Below are 13,006 nucleotides of genomic sequence, written 5' to 3'. Positions count from 1 at the left end.
GTTTTTTTTCTGAGCAAATCTATCCACCCATCCCATCCAGGATCTCCCCTGCATTTTTCCCTGAGTGTCCTGAATTCTTGTGGAACAAGAATGGATAGACTCTGTTACATCTGAAAATGGCATTTCCACCATATGACCACTAGATGGCATTTCTGACCTTCTTAAGTATTGGGGAGCTGTGGGCCTGCTTAATGCATGTGACTCACACACAGGGACAGTGAAATGCAGTGGGGATCAGTGGCAGTCACAGCCGTCCCACCCCAGCCCAGTTACCTTTGACCCTCAGGTGCGTGGAGTGGCTCAGCTGGCCCTCGTTGTTGGCCAAAATGCATGTGTACTCCCCGGCCATGGCCCGGGACACAGCCCCGAAAGACAAGGTTCCGTTGGACACCTGGGAGGGGGTGTGAGGATTACCCAATTACAGATGGAGCCATTTCAGATCGAACTACTAAAACTACTACTGTAAATAACCCACAGAAACTCTGGTTATATTTAAAACATGACGATTGTTATAACAGCACTACTGATGATTCAGTATTTTTACAATTTTTTTAATCCAAGTATATAGAACTGCAGGAAATGATATGATATAATAATAATCATATACATGCGATGATAGTGTCAGATAGAGTAATTCCAAATATGGGTGTCTTTTACGTGTCCGATGTCATGTCATTCCTGTGGTGTCACATGACTACTCACATTTAAAGGCGCATCCTGTGTTGCGCTTCCATCAGCTGCCGTGTGGCTTTTCCTCCAGGTGACAGCTGGGGTGGGGTTGCCATGGCCGCTGCAAGCGAGGGACAGCCAATCGCCCTGCAGGACCTCCAGGGAGGGGGGTGGAGTCTTGATGAACACGGGCGGAGCTGCAGCAGATGGGAAAAGCCATGTTTTCACTGCGTTAAACTCTATGTGTTGACATCGGCACCGTTTGTTGATGTATTTGAAACAAGGTTATAATTATTACCTTGTTTTGAATGTATCTATTTATTATTATTTTTTTTCCTGTTAAAGAAAACCTCCATAAAATAAAATAAAGCACTCACTAGTTAATAGTGCGAACATGTACTATGAAAACAGAAGTGTTAATCTGGAATGTGTTCAGGCTGAGAATGTGACTGTTAATCTGGAATGTATTCATAATGAAAATCAGAGTGTTAACCTGAATGTGTTCAGGTTGAAAATGGGAGTATTAACCTGGAATGTGTTCAGAATGAAAATGGGAGTATTAACCTGGAATGTGTTTAGATTGAAAATTAGAGTATTAGCCCAGAATTTGTTCAGGCTGAAAATGAGAGTGGCAATCTGTAATGTGTTCAGAGAATGAAAGTGTTAACCTGGAATGTGTTCAGGCTTAAAATTAGAGCATTAGTCAGTTAAATGTTCAGGCTGAAAAGGAGTGTGTATGTGGATTATGTTTATATTACATTGTGGGGACCAAATGTTCCCCACAATGTAAAAAACCTGTTATTTTGACGTTGTGGGGACCATTTTTCAGGTCCCCACAAAAATCTGTGAATGCAATCAGAAAACTACAAATGGTAAAATTCCTGTATTTTATTTGGTTACTTATGGGTAAGATTGGGACTAGGTAGGGGTTAAGGTTAAGGTCATGTTGGGATTAGAGTTTTCCCCATAGAAATGAATGGTCCCCACAAGATATAATTTCAAACCGGTGTGTGTTCAGTATAGCATTACCCCTGCTTCTACAATGAGATTTGCTGGTGTCCTCATCCGGGTCAGTAACTAAAGGTGAGTCACATTATATCACTGGCATCTAGTTGAATCCACTCCCTCAACAGTGTTTAAAGTGGAAAGTGCTTATCTGCATGTTTGGATTCGTGCAGGACTGTGTGTGCACCAGGGCACAAGGTCCAAACCCTATAACTCTATAATTGCTATGGACACTAAAGCTGTAAGACCCCTGACATTATTATGAAGACTGGAGTTATTTGAAACCTGGTGTTACTGTGAAAATAGCAAAGCTGACAGAACCCTGATACTGAAGTTGAGTGAAACCTGATGTTTTTAGAAATACCAAAGCTGACAGAATCCTGACATTACTGTGAACATTGTGAAGCTGATATATTTTTATAATATGCTTTGGATCTACTCTATAGCCCTGAAGCTGTTACCTGCAACAGACAGGAAGATCCAGGAGCCATTGCGAGAGTCCTCTGCAAGTCTGTCCAGTTGCAGGATACGGCACTCATACCAGCCCTCATCCTGTAGGCGAAGATGGTCCACCCTCAGAGAGTTCAAATGGGTCAGGGTAGCACGACCTGAACAGCCACAAAAACATCAAAAGATACATTTAAGGAGTCATGTGGCGCAGAGAGACATTTAAGAGGTCATCTGGCGCAGAGAAACATTTAGGGGTCATCTGGCGCAGAGAAACATTTAGGGGTCATCTGGCGCAGAGAAACAATTAGGGGGTCATCTGGCGCAGAGAAACATTTAAAGGTCATCTGGCACAGAGAAACAATTAGGGGTCATCTGGCACAGAGAAACATTTAGGGATCATCTGGCACAGAGAAACATTTAGGGATCATCTGGCGCAGAGAAACATTTAGGGATCATCTGGCACAGAGAAACAATTAGGGGTCATCTGGCGCAGAGAAACATTTAAGGGTCATCTGGCACAGAGAAACATTTAGGGATCATCTGGCACAGAGAAACATTTAAGGGGTCATCTGGCGCAGAGAAATATTTAGGGGTCATCTGGCACAGAGAAACATTTAGGGAGTTATCTAGCATAGAGAGACATTTTGGGGATCATCTGATGCAGAGAGACATTTAGGGAGTTATCTGGCATAGAGACACATTTTGGGGGTCATTTGGCGTAGAGAAACATTTAGGGGTTATCTGATGCAGAGAGACATATAGGGAATTATCTGGCAAAGACATTTTGGGGATCATCTGGTGCAGAGAGACATTTGGGGATCATCTGGTGCAGAGAGACATTTGGGGCATCATCTGGCACAAAGAGACATTTAGGGAGTCAGAAAAGAGCTGACTGAAGATAAAGGACAGGAACTGAGTGTTGACATCCCCATGATGTAGATATAAATGAACTTACATCTGGGTGTAATTTTAGATATAAAGTGTCTTAAGTACAGTACATAAGCTTTGGAGTCCTACAAACAAAGCACAGTGTTCACCACATGCCCCAGACTTTTCATGTTATTATATGATCATTCGGAGAATTTGTTATCCAAAAACTTTGCAAAGTTACTTAAGCAATGGGACAGTATGACATAGTGACATGCACACATACTCACATGCACACTCCACCACAAACAAGCAGGGTGTGTTCTGCACTTTGAAATGTGATCGTCCTGTTGCCTGGTGACAGGGGTGCAGCATTGACCTTCCCTTCCCGCCTTACTCTCCGTCTAATCCACTCATAAAAAGGGCCTCTCTCCCCTGATAAGCTGTGATGGCTCATGACCACAGCTTGACCTGGCCTGTCTATCGCCCACACACGCTTCATCACTGGACCAGGCTTGGAAGGAACTCAACGTCTTTCTGTCTGGGTGGAAATGAGGCCTTGCTGGACATGCACACACCATACAGAAGCTGATTCTCTGAAATGAAATGCCATCCCTGCTGGGTCATACAGCTGTGTGGTGGGCGGCGGCCAGCCTGCTTAAAAAGCGGATGCTCCCCCCAGTGGCTTAGGGCACTGAGAAGGTGGCTGTTTGGGTCAGATAACAGGTATTTGTCCTGCCACTGGGTGACGCCTTTTCCTGTGTGCCCTCCCAGTTCCTGTGTGCCCTCCCAGTTCCCGTGTGCCCTCCCAGTTCCTGTGTGCCCTCCCAGTTTCACAAATGAGTGAGCACTGTAAACAAACACAGCCACATTCACACACACACACGATGTTGACCCTACAATGAAAGGACTACACACCCACACATACATAGGAATATTTTTTAGATGAACTCTATTTAAAGTCCAGACACTAATATTATCAATTGGAACACACTTTAAGTAGGTAGGGCTAACATCACTGCTCTCCAAAAGCAGGTTGCAATAATGCACAGTATTATTTATGATGTGAATGCAAGTGTTTTAAATGGACACAGAACTATATGAGTGGGTGAAGGGGCACAGTGCTGTAGGAGTGTGTAAAGGGGCAAAGTGCTGTAGGAGTGTGTAAAGGGGCACAGCTGTAGGAGTGTGTAAAGGGGCACAGCTGTAGGAGTGTGTAAAGGGGCACAGCTGTAGGAGTGTGTAAAGGGGCAAAGTGCTGTAGGAGTGTGTAAAGGGGCACAGCTGTAGGAGTGTGTAAAGGGGCACATCTGTAGGAGTGTGTAAAGGGGCAAAGTGCTGTAGGAGTGTGTAAAGGGGCACAGCTGTAGGAGTGTGTAAAGGGGCACAGTGCTGTAGGAGTGTGTAAAGGGGCAAAGTGCTGTAGGAGTGTGTAAAGGGGCACAGCTGTAGGAGTGTGTAAAGGGGCACAGCTGTAGGAGTGTGTAAAGGGGCACAGTGCTGTAGGAGTGTGTAAAGGGGCAAAGTGCTGTAGGAGTGTGTAAAGGGGCACAGCTGTAGGAGGGTGTGAAAGGGCACAGTGCTGTAGGAGTGTGTAAAGGGGCACAGTGCTGTAGGAGTGTGTAAAGGGGCGCAGTGCTGTAGGAGTGTGTAAAGGGGCACAGTGCTGTAGGAGTGTGTAAAGGGGCACAGTGCTGTAGGAGTGTGTAAAGGGGCACAGTGCTGTAGGAGTGTGTAAAGGGGCACAGCTGTAGGAGTGTGTAAAGGGGCACAGTGCTGTAGGAGTGTGTAAAGGGGCAAAGTGCTGTAGGAGTGTGTAAAGGGGCACAGCTGTAGGAGGGTGTGAAAGGGCACAGTGCTGTAGGAGTGTGTAAAGGGGCACAGTGCTGTAGGAGTGTGTAAAGGGGCACAGCTGTAGGAGGGTGTGAAAGGGCACAGTGCTGTAGGAGTGTGTAAAGGGGCACAGTGCTGTAGGAGTGTGTAAAGGGGCACAGTGCTGTAGGAGTGTGTAAAGGGGCAAAGTGCTGTTGGAGTGTGTAAAGGGGCACAGCTGTAGGAGGGTGTGAAAGGGCACAGTGCTGTAGGAATGTGTAAAGGGGCGCAGTGCTGTAGGAGTGTGTAAAGGGGCGCAGTGCTGTAGGAGTGTGTAAAGGGGCACAGCTGTAGGAGGGTGTGAAAGGGCACAGTGCTGTAGGAGTGTGTGAAAGGGCAAAGTGCTGTAGGAGTGTGTAAAGGGGCACAGTGCTGTAGGAGTGTGTAAAGGGGCACAGTGCTGTAGGAGTGTGTAAAGGGGCACAGCTGTAGGAGGGTGTGAAAGGGCACAGTGCTGTAGGAGTGTGTAAAGGGGAGTATGCACTCCAACACAGAGTGTATTCAGCATGTTCCTCTGAATCGTAGTGCAAATATGGAACACCTTCCCACAGGTTAGAACCCACTGTTTTATTATTGCTCTTGCATGAGGCAACACTTTGAAAGCAGATTAGCCGGCATATGTTGGCTCAAGAGCTCTGCAAAGTTGATTGGCTGGCATTTTATGGCTGAAGAGACAACTGGCTGACATGTCCTGGTGGAAAAGGCCTGGAAAAGCTGGTTGGATGACACATACTGCCTGGAGATCCCTGGCAAAACTGATTGGCCTACACATGCTGGCGCAAGAGCTATGGCACACTTCATTGGCTGGTGCAGCCTGTGTGTGTTTCTCAGGCTTTCTTGCATTGGCTCCCAGCTTGCATTACATCACTAATTTTGCCTGGGAGAATGCACCAGTATCCAGGGCAATTTGCATCGCTTACAAATCAGATGATGCCTCACCTTGCCTGCCGTTACAGCGGCGGCGGCGGCGGCCGGCCCTTCCCATTACCCAGGGAATATGAAATGTGTGTCTAATTTCAAACAGCACAAAGGCTCCTGACTCGTACAGCTCCTCTACACACATCTATTTCCTTAAAAGGAAAACGACGGTGACAAGCCCCCCCCCCCTCCCCCCACGATACCCTGCGTCCGCCACTTCTGATGCAACAGAATGCAAGACTGTGCAGCACTGCGCCTGGTGGTGAAAGCTGCTGGAGAGCAGTCTGGGTAACCCAGATCAGGGAATGTCGGCGCATCCGCGGCGCTCGGCCCTCCCGCAGCCTTTTCGGGAAGCTCCATCGCCTCCACGTCTATTGAGAAATCAGCGCTTACCCAGCCAATCACGGGGCCAGCTTCTGCCCAACACGAAACCACAGCAGGGAGAGCCCAGAGCTCAGCTCACACAGAGCTGATGGAGCGAACAAGGCTGAGTTCAGGTTTAGATGAGGATTAGATGAGACTGGGGTGGGGTTTATATTGGGTATAAATTAGATAAGACTGAGTGGTGAGAGTTTAGCTCAGGTTTGAACTGCATAAGAAAGGACTGCATGTGCATGTGAAAGTGAAGACTTACCCTCATAGTCGGGGTGCACACGGGGTGCGTGGACCCCGAATTTGATGAGTATGGGAACATTGTATCCCTGCCGGAGCCATTCCACCACGTGCAAGGGGGTGGGGTCTACAGGGGGTGGGCTCCGGCCAGAGGAAGCATCACTGGTCAAACTGGGGACTCCAGAGTTGCATGCGAGGTCTGCTGCCCCAGCCACCCTGGCATGAACCATGGCCTCTGTATCATGGGTGTATTCTGCGAATGGAGGGAGGGGGTTCAGTCACAAGAACATCGAATAAATAAATCACAGCAGGCAAGAGTCAGACATGAAGCTGAAAATCAGGTCATTCGAAATGTGGTGAAAAATTGTTATATTATTGATACGTAATTTTTACTGGGAGCCAAATGAACCAAATGGAAGGGAAAGTGATTAGTCGTCATTGTTGACACACCATAGCACCCAAAATATGTCCCCTGCATTTAATCCACACGTGACATACGGGGGGCAGCTAATTCAGTGCTCAGGGAGCAGTGCTTGGGGGTGGTACTTTGCTCAGGGTACCAGAGGGATTCAGACCAGCAATCTTTCTATGACAAGTACACGTCCCTAACACTAATGCCACCACAATTATTAGTATGAATACATCTAACATCCCTTAAAAGAACATCTTGATTAAACCTTTAATAGGTTTGAAACAGAAGAACAACAAATGGCAAACATGGGAGATAACAGAGAACAGAATTGGGAAATAGATGAGCGTAAATGCATTGCACATGGGGATCATCACCCCACTTTCAGGTCTCCACTTTCCAAAGTGGATGTTCTGGTCCTCCAGCAAGAGCTCAGCTGCTTGTTTCATACAAAAACAGCATCAGCTGTGTGCTGGTAAATATATTTTCCCGATGGCAGCCTGCCTACAGTAGCGATGCAGGAGGGGTGCAGCCGAGGCAGAAGGAGGCCTCGACTCACCCAGGAGGTAGAGTGTGGCAGCCGAGGCAGAAGGAGGCCTCCACTCACCCAGGAGGTAGAGTGTGGCAGCCGAGGCAGAAGGAGGCCTCGACTCACCCAGGAGGTAGAGTGTGGCAGCCGAGGCAGAAGGAGGCCTCGACTCACCCAGGAGGTAGAGTGTGGCAGCCGAGGCAGAAGGAGGCCTCCACTCACCCAGGAGGTAGAGTGTGGCAGCCGAGGCAGAAGGAGGCCTCCACTCACCCAGGAGGTAGAGTGTGGCAGCCGAGGCAGAAGGAGGCCTCGACTCACCCAGGAGGTAGAGTGTGGCAGCCGAGGCAGAAGGAGGCCTCGACTCACCCAGGAGGTAGAGTGTGGCAGCCGAGGCAGAAGGAGGCCTCCACTCACCCAGGAGGTAGAGTGTGGCAGCCGCAGCCAGCCAGAGCAGCCACGTCCTTCCCGCTCTCATGTCCGCAGCCCTCAACCTCTCATCCGTCTGTCTCTGCTCACCAAGGGAGGGCCTAACGGCCGCCAATCGTGTTCCGGCTGCCAAATGGAGGAGGTTGGCCCTTCCTACAAATCTCACCTGTCAAAACAAGGACAAAGGTTTGTTTTTTACGAGCAGGCAAAGTGCTCAGGTGCTCACCGAGCTCATGCCAAAGGCTACATGCTACATCCATAGCCTTAACCTTAACGCCAGCTCAAGCCCACGCCCAAGATTGCCTCATATCTCCCATTCCTGCCCATCCATCTTACAGATCGTCTGATGACCTGTCAGTCACCGTGACGAGGCACATCCACGGCCCTGCCCCCACCCACCCCCCACATGCTCCAGTGATCGGCCTTAATTCCAGCTTATGACAGAGTTAATCAGCCCACAGGATGGGGGTATTTCTGGCACAGAATTTTATACAGAAAAATCCATGGACACAAACACAACATCTAAATATATTGGTGGCACTAAATATATTGGTGACACATTGTGGTCCCAGATAGCAAAGCAACAAAAAACATCAAAAAATCTACCAAAAATGTGCACTGAAACACACATCACTGTACTAAACACTGCACTCGCCTGTACCTGCATAACACATATCACTGTACTAAACACTGCACATACAGTGCTCTATTACCTGTGCTATTAACTTTCATCAACTTGCCCCATACACAACTTAATTGCCCCTCTGTTCTGTTTCCATGCTGGCAGACAGCAGTGTGTGTGTGTGGGGGGGGGGGGATCAGAAGGTGAGAGGGTCAGCTGGCCTGGGAACTATTCCCAACAAGGCCCCAGGGCACCAAACACAGGTGTAAGGAGAGACAGAGAGAGACAGAGAGCAGGAAATGGCAGTGAACCGCACCAGCTCCCTGGGGACAAGGTACAATCGTCATGGCAACGTGGTGGCAGTCTCTGGGACTTTTCCACGAGCCGTGAGCTCCACCCCCTCCCCCACATGTGGGCGCGGTGGCAGGTGCAGAGCCACTCAGGTTACCTGGGAACATGGCAGCCGGGAAAACAGGCCAAGTAGCCAGAGTGTGTCACACGGAGAGGAAGTCACCACGCTCTCTGTGAGAGGCTGAAGGTGTGCAGCGCTGCGGCCAGAGTGTGTTACGCGAGAGGAAGTCACCACGCTCTCTGTGAGAGGCTGAAGGTGTGCAGCGCTGCGGCCAGAGTGTGTCACGCGGAGAGGAAGTCACCACGCTCTCTGTGAGAGGCTGAAGGTGTGCAGCGCTGCGGCCAGAGTGTGTCACGCGGAGAGGAAGTCACCACGCTCTCTGTGAGAGGCTGAAGGTGTGCAGCGCTGCGGCCAGAGTGTGTCACGCGGAGAGGAAGTCACCACTCTCTCTGTGAGAGGCTGAAGGTGTGCAGCGCTGCGGCCAGAGTGTGTCACGCGGAGAGGAAGTCACCACTCTCTCTGTGAGAGGCTGAAGGTGTGCAGCGCTGCGGCCAGAGTGTGTCACGCGGAGAGGAAGTCACCACTCTCTCTGTGAGAGGCTGAAGGTGTGCAGCGCTGCGGCCAGAGTGTGTCACGCGGAGAGGAAGTCACCACGCTCTCTGTGAGAGGCTGAAGGTGTGCAGCGCTGTGGTCTCTTCCACTGGTCATCCTTCTGTCTGCAGAACACAGGTTAACCCCCCTTCCTGCTTTGGAAGCAGCTTACACGCCTCTTTAACCCAGTTACATGGTAGCGATATTTTGTTGGTTTTAATACCTTTCCCAGAGATACCTCTGTGGGTTTTTATAGTGATAGGCTGCATCCAGAGCTAAAGGAGGACCAGGAAGGTGCTAGAATGTCAGTGTGTGAGCTGCTGTGTGTGTGTGTGTGTGCCATCTAATGCGTGATCGTGTATTTCTGCCTGTGTTCATTCCTTCCCGTGTCCAGTGTGTTTACTCAGTTACGTGAGCCGGCATCGTTAAGGTGAGTTCTACTAGGTCCCTGCTAATCTGAGATGGCCCTGCATCGCTCACTGAAGCATGCGCCACCGGCCAAGCGTCTCAGTGCGGGCTACACGCTCTGCATACCAAGCTCCACATGCTACCGTGGGCCTCCTGTAACCTCTGCTCTCCAGCGCCCTGTATGAGAGCCGGAGGCATGGCCTGGACATGCGTCATGGGTGACAGAAATGCATTTGTTGTGGAACTTCTCTGATATGCTCGTTGATATAATCGAAGGGTCACAAAGAACATTTTGAAAATCAGTCACATTTCAGAAGAATAGCTTTACCGTAATTTGCTGCATTTTTAAATGGAGAAATTGTAGGAAATCCTGACCCAAGTTCATTGAATTTCACAGGCTCTTGTTTTGTCTGGGTCAGTACTGAGGTAAAGTCTTATCCCAAAAATCTGGGTGCCAAAGCAAGGAATGAAAAGAGTCATGGAGAAGTTGTCTCAGGGAGACCCAGAGAAATTCACCACGCAAACCATCCCTGCCTCCACCACAGAACATACTCTCCATTTTCTCAGATGGAAAAAAAGGTTTGTTCGGAACGTCCTTATAACAGAGAAGACCCACTTAGTTGTAAATGATCTTAGGAAAACATGAGGGCGAGGGACCCCTCCCAGATGGGTACTATGATAATAAACAAATTCTTGTTGGTTTTGCTCTCTTTATTTTAAAATGCCCTAAAGCTTACAGGTAGAGCCTGACTTTTGGCATGACCTCATTAATAAACAGTTACTGTGCAGCCGCTGCTGCTTCACTGGGCATCCCTGCACCTCAGAGCCTGACAGTGCTAAATCTGAGGGTCAGCTCTCGGGGTGTTTGGGGCGGGGCAGAGTCCCTGAGGACTGAAGCAGACCTTAAAGACCTAAAAGAAGGTGATACCCATCTACCGATCGGCAAGAACAAAAAATATGTGGTCGGTTGGCAGAGATTCAACAACACAACTGATACAATCTCACAACACAGGGCTGAGATCCCTAGCTGGTTCTGGAATTCAACACAAAACTGTAAAGTAAGTGACGACCTGTAAACAGAAAAGGGTCCTGTGAGCTGGTCAGGTTTATGCAAATGTACAAATTAAATAAGACCAAAAATGGCTCACAGGGTGGCTTCTGGATGTCTGGGATGTGTGTGTGTGTGTGTGTGTGTGCGTGTGTGTGTGAGAGAGGGGAATAAGCGAGAGCAATCCATTTGGCTTTAGCTGTTGATTCCATTCAAGATGGTGACCGTGTTTGGACCTGGAAACTAGTCCAGCAGCCAGGACTTGTGTTGTACTGGCAGGTGAGCAAGTCCATTACTGAGGCACTGGTACGATTAAAGGCTAGATCGCTTTTCTATTTCTCCAGACCCTCTTGCATTTAAAGTATAGCGTTTCAACAGCACGCACCGCTCCACGCCGTCTGTTATTGTAATAATAATAATAATAATAATAATAATAATAATAATAATAATAATAATAATAATAATACTGACAGGTGACACGTTATCGCTTGCAGTGAACCAGGCTGGAGAGAGTAGCGTAAGAGGAACAAGCAGTCGATCACCACAGGGACCTCCTAACATGTGGACTTTAGCGTCTGATCCACTTTACTGGGAGCTCAGCCGCTTTCTAACAATGCGCCACTATACGATGTTTCAGTGCACCTTTTATGCTTGTTTGGGAGGCGGATTCCCACAGAAACACCCTACAATGCCTGAAAGGGGAACAAAGGACACAGCACCATGAAAGCATTCAAGATTGATGAGCCAACAGGTCGTTTTACAGCTGGAGAAACTTTTGTTCTCTGTGAATAACAGGGAGGCAGAAATAAAATAACAAAAGTAGCCAACTATTTGATATTGATGGCGACGGAAAGCGAGGGTCGCGGAGCACTTTTACACAGTCAAGCCTAGACTCAGTCATACAACTAACGCCTTTTAACTTAAAAAGGATAAGCGACGCCTGTTCTCTCTTCCCATAAGTTACAACGGTACACTTTGGCCACACACACACTTCTCTTTTACCTAATTAATTAGGAGTATCTTCACCGAAGTCAGAAATGCATTCATTCAAATGTCACAAATAGAGCGCCACCGAAGCGTAACTAAGTGGCAGAGAGCTGAAGTCCACCGTCTTATTCCGTTGATGAGACATTGAAAACGAGCCGTTACTAACCGACAGACGGAGCTCCGTTTAATTCGCCCTGTAACTAAATGTTTTTATTCACTTTCACCATCATGGACTACAACTTATTCTCGAATGTAATGTAAATCATTTAATTTCCTAATTTCCTTACAAACACTGATGTGATTTAACTTTATGCGTGTATACGCTCTTATGCGGCATGGTTATCTGAGGAATCTGTGAGAAATTATAAGGTCTCATAAGCACAATCACAAAGCTCTAAAGATATCATACTTATGTCAGACTTATATCACACTTATTTTCAGCCCCGGAGACGCGTTACTAACGACGCACCTCGGCGCCGCACCTAATGTCGCCGTTTTTTAATAATAACCGTGTTGTGAGTACGCTGGCAGAGGCTATTTAAACTGTGCAGTAATATGTATTAGATACATACCATAGTTCGGAAACTACTTTCACTTAGTACGAGCTATAAAATAATAAAGCAGCTGAGTATTAACGGTGAATGTGTGAGAGGGCGAATGACTTACAAGACAAAGCGGTGCAGCCGGCTGGAGAAATGGGGAGCGTGTAAGTGACACCTCGCAGGCTGCTTAATCCCCGCAGCTCGGCATCCGAAGCAGACCCAGGAAACGCACCATTCTTCACAGCTTTGCAGCGCGCATCACCCGGCCGTGGAGCGCATTCAATTTCCCCGGTGCGTAGCAGCGAAATAAGCAGACCATTTCCCCGGCAAGCCACAGTCCGGGTTTACAGAGACCAGCCCGCTCCGTCCAGCTTTACACAGACTCACCCGCTCCGCCCGGCGTTACACAGACTGACCCGCTCCGCCGTCTCCAGGTTTATTCAGACCAACCGACTCCGTCCGGGTTTACACAGACCCACCCGCTCCGACTCGCTCCGACGCGTCCGGGTTTGTCACGCTCTCCTATCACGGTCTTACCTGTTGACCGGCGGCACACGCGCTCGCTGTCTCACACTCACACACTTTCTGTCACACAGATACATTCTCACACACCGACATACACACTCACACGTCATGGACCTCAAGCGCAACAGCCTTACATCGCTTTATGGATGCCTTTAATATAACTTTTTAACCCGA

At 48.5% G+C, this 13,006-nt stretch overlaps 1 protein-coding gene across 8 annotated transcripts in view; it reads right to left on the bottom strand.

Moving 5' to 3' along the window:
• The window catches only part of LOC111836241 (uncharacterized), a 26,918-nt gene extending 13,912 nt beyond the window's left edge, over positions 1–13,006 (bottom strand). For 2 of the 8 annotated variants that reach the window (XM_072713933.1, XM_072713934.1), the window contains exons 1-6: positions 10,059–10,080; positions 7,746–7,923; positions 6,416–6,646; positions 2,136–2,282; positions 703–866; positions 274–391 (exon numbers count right to left, since the gene is read on the bottom strand). In XM_072713933.1, the coding sequence (XP_072570034.1) occupies positions 274–391; positions 703–866; positions 2,136–2,282; positions 6,416–6,646; positions 7,746–7,923; positions 10,059–10,073 (853 nt within the window). In that variant the 5' untranslated portion in view covers positions 10,074–10,080. Of the gene's footprint in view, positions 1–273; positions 392–702; positions 867–2,135; positions 2,283–6,415; positions 6,647–7,361; positions 7,480–7,745; positions 7,924–10,058; positions 10,081–12,431; positions 12,947–12,966 lie in introns of those variants that run through there. The other 6 variants (XM_072713938.1, XM_072713935.1, XM_072713936.1 and 3 more) reach the window with 6 other exon arrangements.

The sequence above is a fragment of the Paramormyrops kingsleyae genome, chromosome 7 (genome assembly GCF_048594095.1).
Source record: "Paramormyrops kingsleyae isolate MSU_618 chromosome 7, PKINGS_0.4, whole genome shotgun sequence".
NCBI classification, from domain to species: Eukaryota; Metazoa; Chordata; class Actinopteri; order Osteoglossiformes; family Mormyridae; genus Paramormyrops; species Paramormyrops kingsleyae.
The sequence above is the reverse complement of the archived record's forward strand: the minus strand, read 5'-3'. Positions and strand labels throughout refer to the sequence as shown.